Raw genomic sequence first — 27065 nt, 5'->3', positions numbered from 1 at the left:
CCCACTTTAAGTGATTGCAGGTGGAAACTGTTGCATCCAATATATTGGCTGTAAAGTAAAGGATCTCTCGTGCCTAGTAAAAACAGTTAACACAATAGCTGCATTGTGTTCTTGCTGCAGTTATATAAGAAGCTGGTGAAATTTCAGTATGTATTCGACCCCAGTGTTGCTCCTGTATATTTACACAATTTATTTAAGATATTGGGGTTGTGTGTGACTGTGCAGAACAGATAATATAGTAGATCATTGATCATAGAGTTGGAAGGACCATGAGGATCATCTAGTCCAATCCCCTGCAATCCAGGAATATTTTGCTCCATGTGGGGCTTGAACCCACAGCCCTGATATTAAGTCTCATGCTCTCCCAATTGAGCATGACAATGCCACTAGGGAGCTTTGAGTTTGGGAAACACATAAAAGTAGGGTTGGGGCAATTAATCTATTTCCGACCCATTTCATTCTTGCATGTGTTCATTTCATGATTATGTTTTGACCATTTTGGCATTAATCACTGGTTTTTGTTTTGTTTAAGTTTAGAAATGCATGGGTTGAGACACACACATTTTAAACTTATTTCTGCATGCACATTTTTTTGGGACTTTCTTCAGCAGAGAACTGCACTGGAGAAGTGTGAAGTCTGTAGCATCAATACATTCTGATCTGTGTGTGCTGCAGTCTGGAAGGTGTGAATTAGGTCTGTTTGCCTCAATATTCAGACGGAAAGAAGTTATCCTTCATCGATACATGCAACACACTGGGCTCCAAGGGATTCTTGTTGCTCGGCTCAAGGAGATAGCTCAGTGGGTAAAGCATGAGGCCCTTAATATCAAGGTCATGGGTTTGAGCTTCACATGGAGCAGAATACTCCTCCATTGCAGGGGGTTGAACAATATGAAACCCGTGGTCCATCCCAACTCTACGGTTCTAGTAATCAGTGCAATAGCTGCTTAAGACTGATGCCTTCATTAAGATACTGGCTTTCCGGTACAGATTTTACTCATAGGAAGATCCAAACTGCTTGGCTTTAAAACTGTGGTGGGATCATATCTCACTAGTGCTAAACCAGAGTCATCGACTCTCTGTGAATTTCTGAGCTCAAGTTCAGAGTGCTTGAAGGGGCAGATTTAGGGCTGTGTGAATGGTGCACACTAGGCACTGAGTTGAGGGGATGCAGTCTCGATGCCCAGAAAGCAAGGCACTGGGCTTTGGGAAGGAGGCGTGAGGACTCTTGACAGCTCTCTAGAATAGCAGCATGCAGAGAGTAAATTCCTCCCTTGTGGTCGAGTTCACTGGTACTCCAAGAGGTAAGGCTTGGGGATGCGAGGAAGTGGTGTCTTTGTCCTAGAACTCCAGGCTGGGTACTGCATTGCCCCTAGTGATCCTGCTGGACCCCAGCCATCAGTACTGGGTTGCCAGTTGCCACATGGCTTGTAGATGACAAGGCCCAATGAATTAGTGTGCCAGAAACAGAAGTGATGCAGAGGACGCACGGCCGGTTCTTCCAGAGTATTTTTTTTAAGCAATTGGTCTGAACTGAGACCCCAGTGAGGGGAAATGTTGAGAGATCTGGTCTCGGATCTCTTTTGTTTGCTTAGCTGTACCCTTGAAAAAACCCTCCATCATCTGAGAAGCATCCCCAAACCATGTACTTGCCTTTTCCATCACAACCGTCATATTTGCATGTAACACTAAACCGTGGTTTAGTGTTACACACACAGTTGGGAAGGAGCTGCCGTGGACCTTGAGCTAGCACACTTCTGACCCTGTTCTCCTTGCATGTATCCAAGTGGAGGACTTTGGCAGAGTGGCTTAAAACTAATTCTGACCAGCTTTCAAACAATTCATCGGCAAACCATGGTTTATGAAGCGGGTTCGTTTAACTAACCAGAGCTTGTTGTAAACCAGAGCCAAGATTCATGGAAAGTGAAATTAAGCTGCCAGAAGTTGATGTTCTGGCTATCTAGCAGGAGGAGGCGGGACGGGAACATAGCCATAATGTTGTCTACTGTTGTGGGAAGTTATCCTTTGAGGTAGACCCTTGGCTGGCCAGATTCTGCCTCTTTTGTGCGTGTGATCCTATAACTCTTAATTACAAAGCTAGAGATCTTATGCATCCATCTTTCACCCCTTGTACTGATAGCCCTTGTTCTTCCTCTTTTGAAGTGATGCCCTGGCTGGTTAATAGAGACTTGGCTTTCTTCCTAGCTCTAACTTCTTTGGAAAGAGAAGCTATCACTTTGCGAATGTATGTACGAAATGCGCGGTCTACTAGGTGAGCTGCGAACCGGACAACAAACTCATGTGCTTACGGACTGTTCTGCTGCCCCTCTAACATGCTACCCTGGGATGGCAATTCTGATTTATTTAGAACTACTTGGTGGCCCAGTTTAGAGCTCTGGCTGTGCTTCTTTTAGAAAGAGTGAGTAAACTATGAGAATCCTTCCTTTCCTCCCTCCTCTGCTCCTCTCCTCATCAAGACTGCACGAAGCTTGAACTCTTCCTCCTCTTCTATATGTATTTTTTTAAAAAAGAAACTCTGAAGCTGCTTTTTGGAGAGAGACAAATGGAATTGGATTAGCATCTCCCTTCCAGCTGCTTGCCTGGGAAGCAATGAAACAGCATGGCAGATGGTAACACTGTTTTTCCTTCCAAGAATGCGGGTCTGCGACTGAAACAACAAAGACGGCGGATGGCTAAGCGGATAGGAACAAACGGCGTTGTAAATCACTGCCGAGTCTGAACCTCCTTCGCTGCGTTTCCTTTCTTCATCTTTTTTTTTTATTTTTTAAATGAGCTGCACTGCACTATCTCCCTGTATGTGTCATCTTGCACTCTTCTGAGAAGCTGATCCTAAAAGATGCCAGAAACTCTCATTGGAGTAGTCAATTGGAGTTGCATGCCATGTGGCTTCTTTTAAAGATCAATTTAAAGTCGTCTTGGACAACTGCGCATTGCTTGCCTCTGAGGCTCTTCTTTTCCCCAAATGGTTTTCTCCCTCTTCTTAACGCAATGGACAATTCGCTGTTACCTCCTGTCTCCGGCATCTATCTTTAGGCCCTTTCCCAACAGGTGCCACGGTGATTTTGCCCAGCAACAAAAATAAGTCCAATGTTGGTGAAAACTACCTGGCTAAAAACAAAATGGTACCCTACAGGTGGCAACTGTGGGATTACGTCTCATTCAGAAATATGTGTGGGGTTGGTTTTTTTTTTTTTTTTTGGTTTTTTTACAGAAAAGATCAATATTTACAGAAAATATCAATAGTGTAGTGCTACTTCCTGCCAAGAATATTGTGCCTTTTGGTGGTTGTTTTTTTAACAAATAATAACAATAAGAATTGGGCATGCCTCTTGGCACATGGAACAGATAGATACAGACTAGCATGCTGGCCACATGGAAATAAAATGTGAATCGTTTTTGTGGCCTCTTATACATTTGGCTCCCATTTTGTGGATTATCAATATTTTAAGGCATAAATGCATTAAAAATCTGATGAAATTGAATTTTAGAGCATAAAATGGGGTCCTTTATGAACACAGAAAGCTGTTTAATGAGACTATAGCTCTACACTGACTGAAAGTGGCTTTCCAGAGTTTCAGACAGGGCAGGAGTCTTTTCATGCCAGGGATTGAACTTGGAACCTTCTCCCTTCAAAGCAGATCCACTACCACTGAGCCACAGCCCTTTTCCCACTAGAAAATAAACCTCTGCTTCAGGGAATTGTTGTTTCTGATGGGCTCTAGTTCTATTCTTATAAGTAACTGACTGAAGTAACTTTGACCTGACTTGACCTCTGAACGACCTCTGGTGGCCTTAACCAAGACTTGGTGTACTGATTCCTAAATCTGCTGCTGGCACAGGTAGTTTTAACCATCTGGTGTTAGACGAGATGAGCTTTTTCTGAGTCCAGGCATCTCTCTCCGCCAGTACAGGAGAGTAGTTTTGGCTCACCTCTTACTCCATCTAAAAGACCTAAGAGAAAGATCACTCCCAAGAGGAGACAGAAAAGACGTGTTGATTCTTCCAAGAAAAGAAGAAAAGCGCCAAGAGCGGAACAATACTCTGCGGAATCCCGTCGGAACAAAGTAAGTTTACAAAATTGACGCGCACCAAATTCTGAAGCTCTTGTACCGTTTGATTCTTTTTCTTTTTTCAACTTTGGAATTCTCTTCTTCAGAGTGGAACTTCCATTGCGACCATCTTGAAAATATGTCAACAGACTGCTACTGTTTAATCAGCAACGGTAGTCTGTCTCGTCTCCCTCTTTTTTGGACTTGTGTTCTCCTTGTACTAGCCCGATCATCTTAAGTGTTTAAAAATATGTATATAAGTGGTACAGACAGGGCACACCAGCAAATAAATCCTGCTGGAAAAAAGTTCATCCAAAGTTCTCTGTCCACAGATGGAAATGTCTAGACAAGCCCTTAGAGTCAAGCTTTTTACCAGACTTCATATCATCCTTTTTGGCTAAAAATCATTTCTTGAAATGGGTGTATTTCCATCTGGAATAGTCTTACCAGTAGTGCCTGAGGGTTACTGAGGAAATATTACCAGTTTTCTTCCTTTCTTAGCATGGCACAAGGCTGCTTTTAGCATCCCCCTTACAACGGGGCATCAAAGGAAAAGCTAGGTCACAAGAATTGGTCTGTAAAATCTTTTCAATTTCATGGCCATCAGCTTAATATTTGATGTCAGCCATTTGTTTTGGAGGACTAAAATGCCTCCTCAGAACTTCAGGAATGTTTTGAGGCGGTGAAAATTGGCAAGTGATATTGGGGCATCTGTTTGTTTGAGCAATCACAACCCAGGATTAGCAATCTGCACTTGGACATCTGTGGGATGTCTTCACTAAAGCTTTAGGTTCTTCATAGGTCGTAGAAATGGCTTGGTTTGACATTGTGGAGGCTTGCCGAAGGTTCCCTAATTTTTGAACCCGCAGAAGTAGACTGAAGTTGATGTTTGTGTGTGCTTTATTTTACAGTATTAAAAATGCCTAGCTTTGGATTATTTCGGTCAATCTGGACGTAGGACGTAAATGTATGTGACTGGTTGTCTTTTTCATCTTGCCAATGCCACTGCTTCAGGTTTCCTCAGAGGCAAATATTCCCGCAAAAGCAAACAAGCAAAACCCACCCCAAGCCACTCATTTGAAATTCATGAGTACTCCAAGTCCGAACTCCCAAGTTTAAGACTTGTGCATTAGAAAAGGTGGTGGCGGGGGAGCTGTTTCTGTGGTTCACTAATAAATAGGCAAAATGCAGTGTTGTGTAGGAAAAGAAGCATTTGCCTAGTAGCTTTCATTCTTAAATAGACAGTCGTTCAACTTCGCTCTAAAACTAATTTGTTAGATAGTCAAACATGAAGGCTATGCAGTCCTCTGCTTGCATTGTCCCACGAGGAATCTGAGGGAAGTATATTTTATTAAATACAGGCATCATATTTGTTTGGAGAAATGTATTGGCAAAAAACCTCCATTCTAGGTCTTGGTAGTGCATTGTGTGGTGCTCGGATATTTTGATTTTATATGTCTATTGTTTAAAAGTATGGATTTCAGGCATCTTTAATATCTTTAATATCTTTAGCCAAGGCCTTTTTAAACAGTTTAAGCAAGTGGACTAGGGGCTCACTTAAAATTTGAAGTCTTCTGTTATGTTACTTAAGAATACGAGTCTACAAAAGACCTGCGTTCTAGCATACTTCACAAGCTGGTTGGTATTTCCATATGATCATCTCAGTTTCTTAGATCAGTGATTTCCATACAGGGGCTCAAGCTTCACCACCATTTGAGGGATTTCACAGAAAATCTTACTATCACTTCGAATGTCATATATGATAACGCTCATGTGAAAAACATGGAAGGATAACATCACGGGAAGTGCAAATTAGTGGAGATGAAGTTTATAGTCCTATACACACTTATCTGGAAGTAAGTCCCATTGAACTCAGTGGGGCTTACTTTTTAGTAGATATGTGTAGGATTGCACCATAAGCCTCATCAGTGACTACTAAACATATGGAAAATGGGGTGCTGGGCCTGCTAGTCCCTTGGTCTGCTCCAACACCGGATTAGACTATGTTCTTTATCTTTCTGGACTTTATTTTACTGACACTATACAATTGAAGGTATGGTGATAATGCCACAAGTCCAAAGCTGGGGTTTGGCTGTGTAAAATTGAACTGGAAAATGAACCAAAGTGTGAGAGTTGGGTGGGAAAGAGCTGATTTTCACCCTTTGTGTAAATATATGCATATTTAGATGTTGCATCCGCTAAGAGAGATTGACAAGATCCTGGGACAACTAATGGATGGGCTGAAGCAGTTGAACCTGCACCGATGTGTCAACATTATCTTCGTTGGTGATCATGGTAATTATTTATTTTATTTTATTTTTCAAACTTTATGCAAAAGTCTCAGCTAATTTTTTCGGAATATCTAAAGGTATCCAGTTAGCAAAAGATGTCAAGGGAGTGTTGGTAAATGAGAGACCTGCTTCTTCAGGAGTCATTCGAATTCCAGCGTGTGTCCTCATGTTTTTAAGACATACACATATTGTCATGTCTTCAGTGGAGAATAGGGAGAAACATGTGAAATGAGTGCAAACACAAATATCTAAAGGAAGTCTGAAGAGGATGAGGTGTTGTCTTGCAGTGGTTTGTTCCCACTTCAGACCTTCTGAAGTCTAGTCTCATTTGGAGATTTGTATTTGACTTTATCACATTTATCACTAATGTGTCAAACAGTTTGCTGAGAGATGAACTACTGAAAGGTTAAAAGCAACAACAAAACAATCTGGCCGAAGAAGGATAGTTCAGATGTCACCCGCCTGAAGAGTTCACTGCTTGTCCCGCAAACCTATTAATTTAGTCATAAGAACTGAGATTCTGCTTGGGCTGCTGCAACAACTTTTGAAACAAGCCCACACAATACGAGTTCAGTCTAGGACAGAGATGATGGCTATCTAATTCCTTATTTGAGCATAGGTTGCTGATGGGTCAGGGCTGCAGCCCCCAGAAGTGAATGTCAAAACCAGTTTGAGATTATTCTAGGCAGATAGGATGACCTCACACAACTTTTTGATTCTTTACGTTTGGTGAGTGTGTGTGAATTCTTTTTACTGAAGTCTGGCCAGGGTAATGTGCAATCAATCATTTCTAAGAGTAGAAAGACAAGAAAAACGCCAAGAAGCTACAACGATAACTACAGAAACCTTGACAAGGTTGATAATTTAGTCATGGACCTCAGGTGTATTCAGCCACCTCTTATTGCTAACAGGTGTTTTGTAGGGCTATTTTACTTTTAAAAGCCAACGCATTAGTATTTTCAGTGTTCAGGTTGCAGTCTTAAGTATACGTTCTAGAGAGAAGAATCATGCAAGTCAGTGGAGCCTAAGCTCTGAGTAAGCATCCTGAAGATTGGGCTGCAAGTCTGTGTTTTTAAATTTGCTTGAATTCCTTAGCAGAGGTTTACTGTGCTTGTCATAGTTCTTTGATATTCTAACTGCATTTTATTTCCAAGCCTGATTTTATGCCTTTATCTTCACCGCAATCACCATCTTAGTAAAATCTTAGACACTTCTGGTTGGTCTTATTTATGACTAGGGGTGTTCTCAGGGACGTTGCCATTGGACATGCTGTGAAGTTAAAGAAGTAAACTGTTAAGGGCTCCCAGAGTCTTAACCTCACCATCAGTTTGCTCTCAAGTAACAAATATTGATGCCTTCTAAATCATGTTTCTTGGTACAGGGATGGAGGATGCCGCTTGTGAAAGAACTGAATATTTAAACAACTACCTGTCTAATGTGGATGACATAATTCTGATACCAGGAACACTGGGGCGCATTCGTGCCAAAGCTAACAGCAATGTCAGATGTAAGTTGATCTTAGCAGTGTTCACCTTGCACCTTTGTGTGTGTCCCGATATATATACTTTTCCTGCTGCCAGAAATGATGTTAGTATGAAGATAACACTCTTGCTGAGAGCGATCTTGTTTTAAGAGACACTTCCTAACTCAGGGATTTTGAGATACCGGTGATGTTTAAAGGTAAAAGTAAAGTGACCCCTGACCATTAGGTCCAGTCGTGACCGACTCTGGGGTTGCGGTGCTCATCTCGCTTTACTGGCTGAGGGAGCCGGTGTACAGCTTCCAGGTCATGTGGCCAGCATGACTAAGCTGCTTCTGGCGAACCAGAGCAGTGCACGGAAATGCCGTTTACCTTCCTGCCAGAGTGGTACCTATTTATCTACTTGCACTTTGACGTGCTTTCGAACTGCTAGGTTGGCAGGAGCAGGGACCGAGCAGCGGGAGCTCACCCCGTCATGGGGATTCGAACCACCAACCTTCTGATCGGCAGGTCCTAGGCTCTGTGGTTCAACCCACAGCGCCACCTGTGTCCTACCAGTGATGTTTAGGAATGACAAATTCCCTATTTATTTTCTTGTATTTATCTTCCACTTTACTTTCTCCATGGAACACAAGGGGGCACACATTTATTTCTCGGATGATTGCCAATCCCAGTACTGACCAGAACCCAGACTTGCTTAGTTGTAGCAAGCTGTAGCAAGCCTTGAGTGCCTTCTGATCATAACCTGCTGTCTGTTGTTTGACAAGGAATGGGGAACCTATAGTCTAACAGGTGTTGATGAGCTACAACTTTCATATATAATATAATTTATTATTTATACCCCGCCCATCTGACTGGGTTTCCCCAGCCACTCTGGGAGGTTCTTAATAGAATATTAAAAACATGAGAAAACATCAAACATTAAAAGCTTCCCTTAGCAGGGTTGCCTTCAGATGTTTTCTAAAAGTCAGGTAGTTGTTTATTTCCTTGACATCTGTTGGGAGGGCGTTCCACAGGGTGGGTGACACTACCAAGAAGGCCCTCTGCCTAGTTCCCTGCAACCTCACTTCTCGCAGTGAGGGAACTGCCAGAAGGCCCTCAGCGCTGGGCCTCAATGTCCGGGCTGAACAATGGGGGCTGTGCTGCTTGGAGCTGATAGAATCAGAGTTGGAAGGGACCACAAGGTTCATGTCACCCAACCCCCTGCAGTGCAGGAATCCTTTGTCCAATGTGGGGCTCAAACCTATGGCCCTGATATCAAGATCCTCATGCTCTACATCAGTCATTGGTTGTTGTAGTTGAGCAACATTTGGAGAGTCACAGGCTCTCTATACCTGTCCTAACAGGTCATTATAATATTTCATCCAGTGGGTTGGATCTGTGGAGCTGAGAGTAGAAGTGTCGGGAGCAGCTGGCATTATTCTGCAAATAGGCAATAGTCCCCACAACACTATAAACCAGTAAGTTTTAGAGTACCATATTTTTTGCTCTATAAGACTCACTTTTTCCCTCCTAAAAAAGTAAAGGGAAATGTGTGTGCGTCTTATGGAGCGAATGCAGGCTGCACAGCTATCACCGAAGCCAGAACAGCAAGAGGGATTGCTGCTTTCACTGCGCAGCAATCCCTCTTGCTTTTTTGGCTTCTGAGATTCAGAATATTTTTTTTTCTTGTTTTCCTCCTCCAAAAACTAGGTGTGTCTTGTGGTCTGGTGCATCTTATAGAGCGAAAAATACGGTAGTTATGCTTACACAAGTAGAACATCACCCTGCCTTCTTTGTTTCACTATTCTTGTGCAGTGCTCTAGCACAAAGCATAAATGTTTCTTTCACAAGCAGGAGACCCTTTCCACACATCTAAATGCATGGTTTGGATCCATGCCAGAATGCAAAATAAAAGCATTTTTAATATGAAAGCTAATTCTTGTTCTGAAAACTTTTTCTCTAGCTCAAGGTTCAGTTGATTTCTCTCTTTTTTCCCCCCTTTCTCCAACAGATGATCCAAAAGCCATCGTTGCTAATCTCACAGTAAGTATTTGCTAAGCACACACTCTTGTGGCTTCTAATTATGGGCTGAGCATTTACAATGCTACTAACATGGAACTTGGTCAAGAGGATACTGATCAGACCATCATAAAGCCTCCTAAATAGGACCGTTCATGGGTGTGGAAGAAAGCTCATCATGATTTCCACTGTTTTGTTGCTGCTAACAGATTTTTATAACTTTTCTGGATAACACGCACCAACTTAATGCCTTAATTCTCTGAACACAGTCCCTTTATCCCATCCCTTTGGAAATGGGAAAAAAAAAACTCTTTTCCAAGTAAATATTTTGCTAGTACTCCATTGAAAGAATTGACATCTCTGTTTTTAAAAAGTGAGGAAGAAAAAAGAGTTTAGACTTGGAATTTGGATCTTTGGAAAATGGAAGTCATCTCAGCATTGTGTTAACACAATTTCTTTCCACCCTCAGCTCCCCAATCTTAAAGATTTTGGTGGAAGAAATTAAGCAAACAGTCTACAATTCACTGCAGTCAATTGCAGATGACAAACTCTAAGAGCACAAACTGTGGTGGTTGTATCCAACCAAGTTATACTCGCAGGAGACCCATTTAAATTAATGGATCTAAAGTAGGTATGCCCACTATTTTCAATGACTCTAACATTGGATTTGGGTTGTAAGAAGGCTGCCATTTCCCTCCTGCTCTTTCTTCATCACAATTGGTGCTGTTTCTGTTTTGCCACGGTTCGGTTTCCACCCAACACTAAACTTTTCACGTTGCTGCCTGCTGCTTAGTGTCACTTTTGCAACTTACAAATTTAGCATAATCAATTCTGTAATTATTTGCACACTGTTCATTTCAATGTGAAGGAAGCATCAAAACAAAGTGGAAAAAAGTCATTCATTGTGTATCGTCCGCAGGCTTTAAAAAAACATGGTTTTCAGCAAATACAAATTGTTTTAGCTGGATTGATACCGATCATATTCACTGGATTAATTTCCTTTCTAGACCTAGGATGGTCAATTTGTGCTTCTATTTCCTACTGGAATTCTCTGACATCCCTACATTAGATGTTACTGTAGGTGTTTGGGTCATGAAGCCTCAGCTCGCTGCTTATGTGCCTGTAGCCTCAAGTTAAGTTCTCACCTGACCATGGGTGTTTGGCAAGCCTGCTGCCTGAAACCCTGTGGAGCTGCTGCCAATCAGAGTAGACAGTACTATTAAAGGTAAAGGGACCCCTGACCATTAGGTCCAGTCGTGGACGACTCTGGGGTTGCGGACTCATCTCGCTTTATTGGCCGAGGGAGCTGGCATACAGCTTCCGGATAATGTGGCCAGCATGACTAAGCTGCTTCAGAGCAGCGCACAGAAACACACTTTACCTTTCTGCTGGAGTGGTACCTATTTATCTACTTGCACTTTGATGTGCTTTCGAACTGCTAGGTTGGCAGGAGCAGGGACCGAGCAACGGGAGCTCACCCTGTCGCGGGGATTCGAACCCTAGGCTCTGTGGTTTAACCAACAGTGCCACCTGTGTCCCGACAATACTAGTATAAGTGGGCAAATGATCTGACTTGATATAAGCTTTATAAGAGATACAGGGTGCACTGCTATTACGTAAGGGTAGGTTTAGAAAGGGTTCCTGCTTCTGGCGGCAGATGACTTGGACAATGACCTGCCATTCCCTGTTATAAACTCCCTAGCTCAGTTGGTAGAGCATGAGACTCTTAATCTCAGGGTCCTGAGTTTGAGCCCTGGGCTGGGCAAAAAGGTTCCTGCACTGCAGCAGGTTGAGCTTGATGACCCTCGTTGTCCCTTCTCCAACTCTGCAATTCTGTGTTTCAGTGCAGGAAGCCTGACCAGCACTTCAAGCCATATTTGAAGCAGCATCTCCCTAAGCGTTTGCATTACGCGAATAACCGAAGGATCGAGGATATTCATTTGTTGGTGGAAAGAAGATGGCATGTGGCCAAGTAAGCAGACGTCTTCCTCCGCTTACGACTTTTTGCCTTTCGAGATTTCCAATGAACTAGATCTAACATCTGTAAAAAAAGCAGTGAATTGAGCTTGGTTTCTTATCCATAGCTAAAGAAACCAGCCATGTCTATATCAGTGGCTGTTGACATACAGAATTGCTGCATGGTTACTCATTAGTCTCAAAAAGAGAGTCCTATAGAGAATTATAAAAACGTACATCTTGCAAGATGGACTCGATAATATCGAAGAGTTTCCTATATTTTTTTTTTTTATTTCCTTAGCGGCACAGCTATAACAGTATGAAGGATCCTCAGAATTATGAAATAATATTGCTTAGACTAAGGCTGCAATCCTAGCCCTGCTTATTTGTGGTTTACTTGTGAGTAGCTGTTGTTAGGATTGCAGCCTTAGTTTTTCAAGAGTTGAGAAGAGGTTTCTTGCCAAAAAAAATTTCTAATGGTGTGTTAGATTTTCAGTAACATTTAACCAGGGGGCGGGGGCTGACTGTCTGTCAGTCTGGGGGCAGGTTGATTCAGTTCACAATTAAAGTTGAATCTTTCAAATCTGCTGTTCCCTGAAGAATATGGAAACAGAAATGCAGCTGTCCTTTGAAATTCACACCTATCTGAATTTTTAGCTGCCCAATCAAAAGAATATATACAAAAATGCATATATTAGCGGGGAAATGCGAGTGAAAGCAAATATATTGGTAAAAATAACATGCAAAAACATGTGGTATTAGGATAAATTGCTTGCATATATACACATGTCAAAACTCCATACAAAAGCGTGTGTGTTGGGTTTAAATTCGCACAAAAATGTTGCAGAATTTTCATGAGGTTTGGGTTTTTTAAAAATTGCAAATTGCTGCAGAAATGTGAAGAACTGAATTTGAATTGAAAGTGAGAAACAGAGAGAGAGTCAAAATTAACAGATCCTTTTACCCCTACCTTTGCGTAAATAACTGTCTTTCTGCAATTGGGTCATTTCCAGATGAACTGGTAATTGAACATTCAACCTGATTTATTTGCACAAAGTTTATCCAATGGTTCCGCAACCTTGCATCAAGCAAGCATCAACCTTGCATCAAGCAACCTTGCATCAAACCTGGCAGGGGGTTGGACGCGATGGCCCTTGTGGTCTCTTCCAACTCTATGATTCTATGATTCTATGATTCTGTGATTCTAAGCCATTGTTATCCCACATTTAGTGCATTGTTGCATTATTTCCCTTGCCGCTAAAAGTTAGGTATGTGGGGGGGGGGGGTTGGCGGGGTTGGGGAGCAGGCTTGCTTCACAACCATGCCAAATCCGCTTCATTTCTGCAACCTGAATTTGCTGGTCTGTGATTGAATTCCACCGGTAAAAAAAGTGGCAGTCTATAGAGGTGCCCTCCTTGGGGAACTGAGCCTTAAGCTGCATTTGAACTCCTTTGTGGCAGTAAAAGAACAACAACATCTTCTTAAAACCTCTAGGAGACCTGGAGACGTGTTTAAGAAAATATCAGGAAAATGCTATTTCCACGGAGACCACGGCTACGATAACAAGATCAATAGCATGCAGGTAAGCGGTAGCAGAATACTCGGAGGTGGTATGGCAGGTGTTGTTAGCACAAAAGTAACGTTCCTGAATTAGCTTAAAGGGTAAGCAGAATGCTTTGTCTCCCAGCTGAGTAATAATATTGCTCTCCCTGCTCATTAGAGGTTCAGAGGGATTGTGTATTTCCGCTCTTGGTGCTAAACAGCACAGAGCTGAGATTGGAAATGAAGCCTCTGGCTACTGTTTGTGATGAGAAGCCGACATTACCTTCCTAATGCCTATTCCAGCACAGGAGTGGAAGTAGGTGGGAAGTCTCAAAGCAGAAGGCAGCATTTCCAGACATTTCACTCAAGCACTGGAATGGACAAGGCTGGATATTGGGGAGGGGGTGTTTGTGTGTAGGAGCATCTGGCTGCTTGTGTCTGTGACAGAGGGAAGACTACAGGTCTGGTGAGCGTGTGTGGACATTGTGTGTTTACGCTGACATGGGCCACAAGCAGCTGGCACGTGGCCCTTGGAAGACTGGCTTGAACAACAGTGTGGCCCTCTAGACAGCCGCTCCCAGATTACAAAATGCATTTGGCTACAGTGATGCTACTGTTTCTTCTTTTCTGTCTTTCTCTCTCAGACGGTCTTTGTAGGCTACGGACCTTCGTTTAAATTCAGGGCAAAAGTGCCTCCTTTTGAGAATATAGAACTTTACAATGTGATGTGTGGTAAGTGGAAACACTCGTTTTCTCTCTCTCTCTCTCTCTCTCTCTCTCTCTCTCTCTCTCTCTCTCTCTCTCTTTCTTTCTTTCTTTCTTCTGTTCTAGGACCGCATTTTTCTTTTGAGAAATTCTGTTGCAGGCTGAAGATCAGAATCCTATATTGTTGCCTCTTGCAGGGCGATCTGCCATGCTTCCTTAACTCCTGTTGCTCTGCCCCAGCTCCTGCCAACCTAGCAGTTCGAAAGCACACCAGTGCAAGTAGATAAATAGGTACTGCTGTGGCAGGAAAGTAAATGGCGTTTGCGTGCACTCTGGTTTCTGTCACGGTGTCCTGTTGCACCAGAAGCGGTTTAGTCCTGCTGGCCACATGACCTAGAAAGCTGTCTGCGGACAAGCACAGGCTCCCTCGGCCTGAAAGCAAGATGAGCGCCATAACCCCTTAGTCGCCTTTGACTGGATGTAACCGTCCAGGGGTCATTTACCTTTACCTTAACCTGCCCTTCAGCAAAAGTGCTTTCAGTGTGGCTGACTAGTAATAATAATAATTCAAAGTGTTGGTGCTGACCTTTAAAGCCCTAAATGGCCTCGGACCAGTATACCTGAAGGAGTGTCTCCACCCCCATCGTTCTGCCCAAACACTGAGGTCCAGCGCCAAGGGCCTTCTGACAGTTCCCTCAATGTGAGAAGCCAAGTTACAGGGAACCAGGCAGAGGGCCTTCTTGGTAGTGGCACCCGTCCTGTGGAACGCCCTCTCACCAAATGTCAAAGAGAAAAACAACTACCAGACTTTTAGAAGACATCTGAAAGCAGCCCTGTTTTGGGAAGCTATTAAGAGAATAGACTATTGTATTTTAATATTCTGTTGAAAGCCACACAGAGTGGCTGGGGAAACCCAGCCAGATGGGTGGGGTATGTATGTATGTGTGTATATATATATATATATATATAATGTCACAACGGCCAGGAGTAAAACATGGTGGCCAGGTGAAATTGGCTTAAGCAGAGATTGAAAATATGTTCACCTGATGCTGGGAAGACTGTTTCTGTCTCTCTGCCCGTCTCTCCATCATCCATCCCTTTCCACACATGCCTCGAGGCGTTGTGTGACATGCAATAAAAACAGTTAAAAGCAGCACAGGCAATAACACCAGATGAATTTAAAAACAATGCGAAGTAACAGCCATGGCAGAAACCTCTCCTAAAGAACAATTTCCTGGCGACACACCATAAGTTGCTGCCTGGGGAGACAAGGGGCCATTCAGTTTGCAGTCTTGAAAGTGCCACAGTGAGCTGCCATGCGGAACTTAGTTTCATTCTATGCACTTTCCAGATCTCCTTGGATTAAAGCCTGCTCCTAACAACGGGACCCACGGAAGCTTAAATCACCTCCTGCGGAGCAACACGTATAAGCCAGTCATGCCAGAAGAAGTTACTCGGCCGCTCTATCCTGTGGCTACAACACCTTCGTCTGACTATGACCTGGGATGCACCTGTGAGGACAAGGTAAGGCCGTGGGAAGCTCTGGCTACCAGGAAGGTCCACCAAGCAATTGCCTCTTTGAATGTCTGCAATGCTTCATGGTGACCAGTGTGTAACGTGACCTGACAAGTGATACGAATCATTCTCTCCCGGACCGCCATTGAATGTGTCTCAGGTTACCTGTAGTAGGCTGATTTTCCCCCTTGCAATGAGCAATTCTCTGAACTGGTCTCTTCCCTGCTGCTGCTGCTGCTGCTGCTGCTGCTGCTAATAATAATAATAATAATAATAATAATAATAATAATAATAATTTTTTATTTATACCCCGCCTTTCCCGGTTCAAAAACTGGGCCCAGGGCGGCTAACAACAAATTTAAAACACTTTAAAACACTTAATTATAAAAGCAGCATAAAATACAGTATAAAAACATGAATAACAATAAAATTCAAAATTCAATTAGAAAATCCCCAGGGCTAGCTGGCTGAATTAGTCCTACTTGGGCCAGCGAGGAGGCCAAGGGAGAATTAGCTGTGGGGTCTCAGAGCGGGTGATCTTCATAAAAGGGGAGGGAGAGGGAAGAGAAGGGAAATAAAAGATCAAGCTGAATTCAAATTAAAGGCCAGGCAGAATAGCTCTGTCTTACAGGCCCAACAGAAGGAGGTTAAATCCTGAAGGGCCCTAGTCTCATGGGACAGCGTCTCATGATGATGAGTAGGAGGCAGAGAGCAAGTTCCACTCCCTAGAATGGTTGTAAGGAGATAGGCACCGGCTGAGGTCGATCTTGCTGGGTCCAGTGGCACCATGGCACCCAAGAAACCTCCAAGCTGCACCCCTTCCACGGGAACCTCACTGAGTTTTTCTCAGGTTTTTCTCCCTTAAATAATACATGGAGCTGAAGGAGGAAAATGGAAGAGTGATTCTCTGTCCCGCTTCCTGTTTCAGCTCTATGTTCCTTTCACGGATCAGGTTAATTCTACTGGATCTGACTTTTACCCAAGTTCATTGGGGAAGTGTTGCCTGTGTGTGTGTGTGTGCTTTTGTTTTGGCGGGAGCAAGGGAGGCGATTAAGGGGAAGGGGAGAGTATTCACAAAAGCAGCTGGTGCTTACAGCACTTGCTGAAAAATCCAAATGTCACAGTAAGCCCCCAAAGGTTGGTAACCCTTTGGTTTTTTAAAAATCTATGCCTTTGTATGTTTTTTTGCTGCAAAGGGAGCCAGTTTTCAAATGCTGAGATGATGTGGCATGCAGATTCCTGGAGAGATGGGGCCTGGAGTCTTGCCTAATGAAAGGTTCATGCCCGTGTCCTGCTATAAGGAGGCCTGCAGGGCAAAGCAGTTGACTTGACTGCAGCTTGAACCTTGCACAAATCCATCCAGCGCGTATGGTCAGTCTTCTCAGTTTAGCTGCACGGATTGGCCTGGGTATCCTACCAAGGAGAGGACTGTTCAGACACGCATCAAGAGAAGACCTTAGACAAAGAACTGAGCGGATTTTTCATTTGACGTGCATGTAGAACTTTAGCAAATTCTTTCTTGTCAGTAGTTGCTTGCAAAGGGGTATAGCAGAGACGTGTCCTTACAAATTAGGAAATCTTACCCAGAGCCCTTCTGACAGGACTAGTCTTGCTTTGCAAGGTAAATATTGAGAATGGGAATAAGAGAATGTTCTCTTAGTCCAGCTGCCGATCTTTTAGTTCAGCTGCCAATCTCCTATGTGCTCTCTGTGTGTGCTTTCTTTTTTTTTAATAGAATAAGTTGGACGAACTCAATCGGCGTCTTTATGTCAAAGGAACGGAAGGTGAGGACACGGGGGCCAACTCCGTAAAATGAACCATTTTATTTCTCATGCTTAGCTTACTGCCAGTTTAACATGATAAGAAACCAGCCAGCATCTTGTGCATTTCTAACCAGGCAAATTTTGTTAGAAGTTGTTTAGGGAGCTTATGCACCCCTCACCCAAATCCCTTGCTATCTATCTGGTCCCATCTCTTCTGCCACACTTAATAGCTGCCTGGCTGCAGTGCTACAGTGGCAGCAGGCATGAGCCAAAGGGCAGGGCACTTTGATTCCTGTGGCCAAAGATTCCCCTGGGGAATGTAGTTTTATAATACTAGGTGCTGGGGAGATGCCTTGCCTGGAAGCCTGTCACTGGTGGAGCAGTTCTTGTGCGCATGTGCACATGTGGAGAATCAGTGGAGGGACTGAGTGAGCAGAGCCTGAACCCGATAAGAATTTTTGGGTGTTGTAATACTTGTTTCTTATTTGAGGTGTGGGAACCTGGGAATGCAAGTTGCAGCAACGCTGGCTATCTTTAGAGCCCTTCTGAATGTTTAGAGGGAACCCCCACGCTGTTGCATGAAAGCTTTCAACCCTGGAAAGCAGACTGATTTTACTTCCAGTGTGCTTAAAGACAACTGTGTGTATTTTGTATTTTTTTAAAGGTGTACACAAGTTCAGCGTGCTTGCAAGCAGGGTCTTGCAGATGTTGATTAGACCAGGAGGTTGGTTGTAGCTCTCTGATGAGTATACACTCGGTGGCTGGCTAACCTAGGTTTGCCATGACATAATGTTTGAGCAGGGGTGGAGAATCTGTGGTCCTCCAGGTGTTGGGCTCTAACTCTAACCCGCCCCAGCCGGCATGGGCTGGGATGATGGGAGTTGCAGTCCATTAACTCAGCCACAGGTTCCCTGGCCTGAAGCGCCCCCTAGTCCAGTGTGGTATAGTGGTTAAGAGCAGTGGACTCGTAATCTGGTGAACCAGGTTCGCTTCCCTGCTCCTCCACATGCAGCTTCTGGGTTACCTTGGGCTAGTAACACTTCTCTGAAGTCTCTCAGCCCCACTCACCTCACAGAGTGTTTGTTGTGGGGGAGGAAGGGAAAGGAGAATGTTAGCTGCTTTGAGACTCCTTCGGGTAGTGATAAAGCGGGATATCAAATCCAAACTCCTCTTCTTCTTCTAGTCAGCTTGCAGCAGAGAGGACTACCCAGTCATACTTTATGCTGCTTTGCAATTCTGCTCCCCAAATTACTGTGGAAAAGCTTCCTAGTATTGTGTAGTGGTGCAGAGATCATAGCTGTGCCTGCTTATTGTGGTTTGGAGGGGTTTAATTTTATAGGGAGGCGGGTGGCGCTGTGGGTAAAACCTCAGTGCCTAGGACTTGCCGATCGTAGAGTCGGCGGTTCGAATCCCTGTGGCGGGGTGAGCTCCCGTCTTTCGGTCCCAGCTCCTGCCCACCTAGCAGTTTGAAAGCACTCTTAAGTGCAAATAGATAAATAGGTACTGCTTTATAGTGGGAAAGTAAACGGCGTTTCTGTGTGCTGCGCTGGTGCTGGCTCGCCAGCTGCAGCTTCGTCACGCTGGCCACGTGACCCGGAAGTGTCCTCGGACGGTGCCGGCTCACGGCCTCTAGAGCGAGATGAGCACGCAACCCTAGAGTCAGACATGACTGGCCCATACGGGCAGGGGTACCTTTACCTTTATATTTCTTTGCAAAGTGGCTTTTATACATTTATAAAATGTATGTGTTGTATTGCATGGGTCCCATGCACAATCTTCTGTACGTTGCAGATAACAAGCACCTCCTCTACGGTCGCCCAGCTGTTCTTTACCGTACAAAATACAGCATTTTGCACCACCACGACTTCGAAAGTGGCTACAGCGAAACATTCCTGATGCCTCTCTGGACGTCCTACACTATTTCAAAGCAGGTGACTGTTTTCCTGAATCTCTTAATGCATCCTATCAGACACATCATGGACTCGGCTGGATTGGTAAAGAAAAAACAATTTATACGTGTTGTATATGCGATATAACATTGTGCCACAAGATGGTGACGTGAAGCCCTGTTTTTCTCTACCTATTTTCCCTGTTTAAATTTACAACACTTTAAACTGAAACGCTTCTTTGATGTGTCGAGATCCAGCTTCTTTGATGTGTCGAGATGTTTAAGTGGTTTCCCATAGTAAGACAGCCCTTTGAATACTAATGGACCTGCATGCAGCAGGAGAATTTTTTTTTTCTTCCATACAGTATTACACTTGAATTGTGGACCTTTATGCCATTGCCAAAGTCCTAAAGGTGAACATTACAAATGAGCAAATAATGAAGGCATGTTTTGCATTGAGAGAGAGAGATTATTTTGCACGATTGATTTGTACAGCACCATCTGTGTAGGTAGAACTTTACTGAATAGCAGAGAGGTCGTCCTCTGGCCTGAGTAGCCATTAGTCAACATTTTGACAGAGAAAAGGAGAAGGGAGGAAGGGAGGACAGAGGTAAGGAGTAATAGGGAGGGAGCTTTTTAAGGACACAATGCCATTCAAAGGGCATATTTCCACCTTGAGGTTTTTTTTAGGATGCCTTTTGTTGTTTAGTCGTCTTAGTCGTGTTTGACTCTCCGTGACCCCATGAACCAGAGTATGCCTTGGAAACTCTCACTTTCTTCTCAAAGCTTCTCCTTTTTTATGTCCATGGAGTTTTCTTGGCAAAATACTGGAGTGGTTTGCCAGTTCCTCCTCCAGGTGGATCACATTTAGTTTAAACTCTCGGCTATGACCTGTCCGTCTTGGGTGGCCCTGCATGTCATAGCTCAGAGCTTCTTTGAGTTATTCAAGCCCCTTCGCCACAACAAGGCAGTGATCCATGAAGGGGTTAGGATGCCTACTCGGGTCCAAAACACAGGAACAGCCCAGCGCATGTGCCCTGATCACTGCTTCTATGGACTTCAGGAACAAAGCTAGAAGGAGGCTCCCATTTACTGAGCCAGACCATTGGCATAGCTGGCTCAGTATTGTCCGCACTGATTGGCAGAGGCTGCCCAGGGTTTCAGGCAGGGAGTTTTTGCCAGCCTTACCTGGGAGATTCCAGGGATTGAACCTGGGACCTTCTGCATGCAAAGGAGATGCTCTGCCACTAAGCTATGGCCCCCTTCCCCCAAAGGCTACCCTCCATCTCTGTAAGCAGAATGCAACTGAAAGGGTTTGCCCTTCTTGGAAGCATTTAGCTAGCAACTGCCTCTCCCCTTATGAACCAACACATGGGCCCTGCAATCATCCTCCGAGGCTCTTCTCCATGTGCCTCTTCCATGAGAAGTCCAGAGGGTTGCAACACAAGAATAGGCCTTTTCTGCGGTGGCTTCCCGTTTGGGGAATGCTCTCCCCAAAGAGGCTCACTGGGCACCTTCAATGCATACCTTTAGGCTCCAAGCAAAAACATTCCTCTTCTCCCAGGACTTTGGCTAATTAAAGAATCTATGGCCTTTAAAGGGGACGCAGGTGGCGCTGTGGGTTAAAGCCTCAGCGCCTAGGACTTGCCGATCGAAAGGTCGGCGGTTCGAATCCCTGCGGCGGGTTGCGCTCCCGCTGCTCGGTCCCAGCGCCTGCCAACCTAGCAGTTCGAAAGCACCTCCGGGTGCAAGTAGATAAATAGGGACCGCTTACCAGCGGGAAGGTAAACGGCGTTTCCGTGTGCGGCTCTGGCTCGCCAGAGCAGCGATGTCACGCTGGCCATGTGACCCGGAAGTGTCTCCGGACAGCGCTGGCCCCTGGCCTCTTAAGTGAGATGGGCGCACAACCCCAGAGTCTGTCAAGACTGGCCCGTATGGGCAGGGGTACCTTTACCTTTTACCTTTATGGCCTTTAAAACTCCCTGTGTGGGGGGGTATCGTTTTTGTTTGTTGCTATGTTACTCCCCCCCCCCTTCCTTTTACCATTGTAAACTGCCCTGTGATCCTTGGATGAAGAGCAGTATAGGGATCTGATAAATGAATAAAGTTGTGGGTAACAGGATTCTGGGTTTTCAGTCTAATCCAACAGGACTCTCCTCCTGTACTCCAGGGTGCGAGACGGGGATTGAGTTTGCATTTCATATCTAAGTACGAAACATGCAGGAGAATAGGCTCTTCTAAGAAGTGGTGCACTTGCGTCGGTCTTTTTCTGAACAACAGTGGAAGAGTAGGCATTAGAAGGAACTCCCTCCCTTGGCAGTTAAAGATGGTTGAATAGGTGGAGTTGGCAAAGCTGGTGGGGAAGATCCAGAATCGGCGCAATGAACTGTTTCAAAAGGACTGGAGCAAATTTATATTTTATTTGAAAGAAAATTGTAAACATTTTGTAGGTTTGACTTGAAATGTTTGGTAATGTGAAAATAAGGAGCTGATTTACATATAAGAGGGTGAATGTTAAAAGTAGATATAAGGTAAAGAAGTGTTTATAGAAATGCAATGAATTTGTTAAAGATATGTGGAAGTCAGAAGGAGGGAGGGGAAGGAGGTCGATGCTTGTTTTGAGCAATACTTTTAAGTTATGGATTTGTGTAATGAAAATGAAATGAAATATGGAAAACTCAATAAAAATATAATTTTTAAAAAGGAAGAGTACTTGCTAGGGGGATCCAGAAGCTCCATATTTTCCTGCTGAGAAATTCTGAATATTAAGCAGCATGTAAGAAAATGAAATAAACAGGAGTATTTCTCCTTCTCCTTCTCCTCCTCCTCCTCCTCCTCCTCCTCCTCCTCCTCCTCCTCCTCCTCCTCCTCCTCCTCCTCTTCCTTCTTTCAATGCAGGCAGAGGTGCCTGGAGCCACAGAGCAGCTGGCCAACTGTGTGAGGCCTGACCTGCGCATCTCTCCAAGCAATAGTCAGAGCTGCACGGCCTACAGAGTCGACAGACAAATGTCTTACGGATTCCTTTTCCCTCCCCGTAAGTTTAAATTTGGATATAGGGCATGGCAGCTACAGATTCTGATGCTCGCTGGCCATCTGTGCCAGTCCGAATGATGGTGATGGAACCTGAGCAGGGCTCCAAACAAGGGGAAGCAAAGGCATATGGGAGAGAACTCGCTGCTTTTGGCTGCTGCGGTTCCCACAGCTGAAGAGGCAAGCTGCTTCATAAGCTTGAGCAGCAGCAGCAGGTCTCTTTCAGTTTAATATCCTCCCAAGTGATCTCAGGCAATGCTGAGCACACACATGCTCTTCCCAAGGCAGAGTTCTGTGAAACCCTGCATCCTCTAATACTAACTTGAGATGGTGTTAATTTACCAAAAGTACCGGTAAATCTGATTTATTTTATATTACCTCTCGGTCTTCTGTTCCTTGGTACCAAGGTATATTTAGGTATATTTATTTCGATATTATACTATTGTTTTGCTGGTGGTGTGCAAAAATCTATTCTGCTGTCAGACCCAGGTACATGCTGCAGAAAGGAAGAAGTAGGGAGGTGCAGATTTCATGCAGCAGCAGAAAAACCGGAACCCAGAAAAATGCGCCCAGAGGGTCCATGGCATCAGGGCAACCCAGTCAGATGGGCGGGGTACTTATTATTATTATCATCATCATTATCATCATCATTATTAGGTAAAAGGTAAAGGTACCCCTGCCCGTACGGGCCAGTCGTGTCCGACTCTAGAGTTGTGCGCCCATCTCACTTAAGAGGCCAGGGGCCAGCGCTGTCCGGAGACACTTCCGGGTCACGTGGCCAGCGTGACGAAGCTGCTCTGGCGAGCCAGCACCAGCTCAGCACACGGAAACGCCGTTTACCTTCCCGCTAGAAAGCGGTACCTATTTATCTACTTGCACTTAGGGGTGCTTTCGAACTGCTAGGTGGGCAGGAGCTGGGACCGAAAGACGGGAGCTCACCCCGCCGCGGGGATTCGAACCGCCGACTATGCGATCGGCAAGCCCTAGGCGCTGAGGTTTTACCCACAGCGCCACCCGCGTCCCCCATCATTATTATCATCATGCAATTATCATGTTAATTGCACAGTGAATTAAATCCCCCCCAACTAAAACTTTGTCATTTTTGCGTGGTAATATCACTAATTTTGTGGTCTGTTTTTCGTATACCTAAAATCCTTTGCTTATTCGGGTCTACCCCACATTTTATTCAAAAAATTGCTTTGCACAGGTTGAAGGTGGAAAGATAAGTCCTTAGGATCCCTTCCCGCAGAAATTTTAAGATACTATGCTGGTTGTATTGGGTACATACACGCTTTTGCTGATCTTGCAGTTCTTATACTGGGGACCAAAAGGAGCTAATGTATTGGGGGAAAAGAGGGGGTTTCTAACTGGATCTGTGATGGGGTCAAAGGATTAACCCCCCTCCTTCCACAGTCCAGCTCCACCTCCCCCTGCCAATTGCCCCAACTATTTAGGTGTCTATTTTAATCTCTCTTGTACTATGGCAAACAAGGGACGCGGGTGGCGGTGTGGGTTAAACCACAGAGCCTAGGACTTGCTGATCAGAAGGTCGGCGGTTCGAATCCCCATGATGGGGTGAACTCCCGTTGCTCGGTCCCTGCTCCTGCCAGCCTAGCAGTTCGAAAGCACATCAAAGTGCAAGTAGATAAATAGGTACCACTCCGGCGGGAAGGTAAATGGCGATTCCATGTGCTGCTCTGGTTCGCCAGAAGCGGCTTAGTCATGCTGGCCACATGACCCGGAAGCTATATGCCGGCTCCCTCGGCCAGTAAAGCGAGATGAGTGCCGCAACCCCAGAGTCGGCCACTATCAGGGGTCCCTTTACCTTTACCTTTACCTTTACTATGGCAAACATTGCATTTAGTTTGGCTGTCTGTGTTTTGCTGCCAAAAGGAGTCCTTTTTCAGAGGACCAGGAACCAGCCAGTACTGTGTGTGCAGAGGCCTGGCCTTTACAGAGTCCAGGTGTGCCAACTTGGCCCCGCAACTGTGGATACCTGGGGTGCCACACTGCATGCATTGCCCTGGCGCTGAAATTTGTGGTTGCCTGGCCCCTTCGTGGGGATTTTTGTGGGTGGGCAGGTACCCAGAGCCCCAGGGAGTTGGCACTTAGGCCAGAGTCTTCCCACATGGCAACTCCTTGAACGAGTTAAAGGAAGAGAAGCTCTACTTGCTAAGGCATTACCTACTAGCCCCTGGGATTAAATGGCTGTACTGTCCTCTTCTCTTAGGAAGAGCACACAGAAGTCATAGAGAAGCATGCATGCATAACCAAATATCGGAAAGAGTGTCTTCTCAGGTGTTAAGGTTATCAGAAGGGGTTCTCTTGGTGGTTGCACCCAGGAATTTCTGAAAGTGGTGGCTGTTGCCCAGGGCATTTTCTGTGGCAGCCTCTGAGCTGTGGAGTCCCTGCCCCACAGACGTGGATCTGACACCTTCCTTACGTAGTTTTCATATGATGCTTGTCCTGTCCTTTAACAACTCACTTATCTATTTGTTTTTAACAGATTTTTATATTGCATTTTTTCTATTGTTGTAGCCTGTTCTGGGGTAGAGGGATGGTCAAGAAACCATCACTATTTGTGGTTGTTTTCTCCAAATACAGGGGATGTCTGTCCTTGCAGCATCTCAGTAGATACCATATCCACCAATATAAAGTAATCCCGACAGAATGTATCTTTTTCTCTTTCAGAACTCAGTTCCTCAGCAGATGCAAAATACGATGCTTTTCTAATAACGAATGTCATTCCGATGTATCCTGCCTTCAAAAGTACGTACCTGGTTCTGATCTGCATTGGTAAAACTCTGCCTCTGGCTCTTTGGCGCATGTGTCTCTCTTCAAAGAGGCAGTGAACAAGGAAAATAACTCATTTAGGGTGCAAGTTCTCTCCACGGGGCTTAAAAGTTGTATGAGAACTTACTAGGTCTTTGTTGTTTAGTCGTTATGTCCGACTCTTCATGAGCCCACATCTGCTTTCAATGCCAGGGCAGAATCCTTAGGGAAAATGAGTCTACCTGGTAATTTCATCTACATGGTAATTTCAACGTGCACCAGGAAGCAGAGAAAGATCAGATTTTGCATGGATGTTTTACATCAGTACTTTTAATGTTACATTTTCACAGTACCGTTCACAAACCTTCTCATAATTATAAAGTTCATGAAAGCATTGATCATAAAAATAACTCCCCAGCTATGATTTTATGACGGGCATTTGCATGCCATCCCATAATGTAATATGATTTATTAGCAGCTTGCAATAAATAAATAAAGTTAACCATAAAATCAAACTACAGAAACAAACATCACAAAACTGTCTTCCACTGCACCAAATTAAAACATAGATTTAAAATGTAGCTGCCCCCATCTGACTACATAAATTTGTTTACAAGGCCTGGTCTTTACGTTCCACTGAAAATGTGCCTCAGAAATGGCACCAGGTACCCTAGGAAAAGGACGCAGGTGGCGCTGTGGGTTAAAGCCTCAGCGCCTAGGACTTGCCGATCGAAAGGTCGGCGGTTCGAATCCCTGCGGCGGGGTGCGCTCCCGCTGCTCGGTCCCAGCGCCTGCCAACCTAGCAGTTCGAAAGCACCTCCAGGTGCAAGTAGATAAATAGGGACCGCTTACCAGCGGGAAGGTAAACGGCGTTTCCGTGTGCGGCTCTGGCTCGCCAGAGCAGCGATGTCACGCTGGACACGTGACCCGGAAGTGTCTCCGGACAGCGCTGGCCCCTGGCCTCTTAAGTGAGATGGGCGCACAACCCCAGAGTCTGTCAAGACTGGCCCGTACGGGCAGGGGTACCTTTACCTTTACTTTTTACCCTAGGAAAGCTATTCTATAACCAAGGTGCCATTACTGAAAAGGCCCTCTCCCTAGTGACTATCCGCCTCACTTTACTTGGGAGCTCCACCCAGAGCGCAACCTAGGAAGAGGATCTTAAGGTTTCGGTAGGTATATTTGAGAGAAGGCAATCTTTAGGTAACCTTTTCAAAGCTCTTAAGGGCTTTAAAGGTTAAAACCAGCACTTTAAATTGGGCCCAGAAACAGACTATGAATACAAAAACCAAAAACCAACATCATGCAAACCGGAAATAATAATAATAATAATAATAATAATAATAATAATAATAATTTGTTGTTTATATGCCTCCCATCTGACAGGGTTGCCCCAGCCATTCTGGTCAGCTTCCAACAAATTAAAACATCATACACAGTAGAACATCAAACATTTAAAAATTCCCTATACTGGGCTCCCTTCAGATGTCCTCTGAGAAGGAGGCACACTGAGTTGAAGAAGACAGCAGAGGAGCTCCTCCAGATGAATTGTTTATTTGAGCATTCATCCTAATTTGCTTGCATGAAGCTATATGCCTTCCTGTCAATCAATTGCCGTCCCATACTTTTTAATGTGCTTCCCCATCACTTTCCTAACTGCAAGAAAGTGGATTTGATGTGACTGAGCACTTTTAAACCACTTGAATTGCAAAACCGTGAGTTTCCAGTGTGCAATTTAATCCCTCCCTAGGAACGCCGACAGACGGGCAGCGACTCATGAGCGAGTCTGTAAAAGCCTTGGTGCCTAAATGGGGCCATTGTAGGCACTGCTTGCCTGCGGAAGGCATCCTAAAAAAACACAAAAAACAGCACAGGACAAATAGCATGATCCACCTAAAAGCACAATGTTGGGGAACTACAGTTGGCATCTATGTGTGCTTGCTTGCGTAAGGTCATGTGTAAGGACAGCAAAAGAAACCCATCCTGTTTTTGTAGACAAGAACAACGCGATATCTGTGTGGTGCCCACTGCAATGCCAGCCTCGGAGTGGCA

The 27065-nt window shown here is 44.7% G+C and overlaps 1 protein-coding gene across 4 annotated transcripts in view; it reads left to right on the top strand.

The window, feature by feature from the left end:
- Window positions 1–27065, top strand: part of ENPP2 (ectonucleotide pyrophosphatase/phosphodiesterase 2) — an 87337-nt gene that overhangs the window by 51312 nt on the left and 8960 nt on the right. For 3 of the 4 annotated variants that reach the window (XM_079984220.1, XM_079984222.1, XM_079984219.1), the window contains 12 exons: window positions 3933–4085; window positions 6257–6365; window positions 7743–7868; window positions 9835–9866; window positions 11687–11814; window positions 13293–13380; window positions 13985–14072; window positions 15397–15569; window positions 17296–17344; window positions 19115–19254; window positions 22110–22245; window positions 24933–25010. In XM_079984220.1, the coding sequence (XP_079840346.1) occupies window positions 3933–4085; window positions 6257–6365; window positions 7743–7868; window positions 9835–9866; window positions 11687–11814; window positions 13293–13380; window positions 13985–14072; window positions 15397–15569; window positions 17296–17344; window positions 19115–19254; window positions 22110–22245; window positions 24933–25010 (1300 nt within the window). The remainder of the gene's footprint in view (window positions 1–3932; window positions 4086–6256; window positions 6366–7742; window positions 7869–9834; window positions 9867–11686; window positions 11815–13292; window positions 13381–13984; window positions 14073–15396; window positions 15570–17295; window positions 17345–19114; window positions 19255–22109; window positions 22246–24932; window positions 25011–27065) is intronic. The other variant, XM_079984221.1, reaches the window with a different exon arrangement.

The sequence above is a fragment of the Podarcis cretensis genome (genome assembly GCF_951804945.1).
Source record: "Podarcis cretensis genome assembly, chromosome: 7".
NCBI lineage: Eukaryota > Metazoa > Chordata > Lepidosauria > Squamata > Lacertidae > Podarcis > Podarcis cretensis.
The sequence above is the reverse complement of the archived record's forward strand: the minus strand, read 5'-3'. Positions and strand labels throughout refer to the sequence as shown.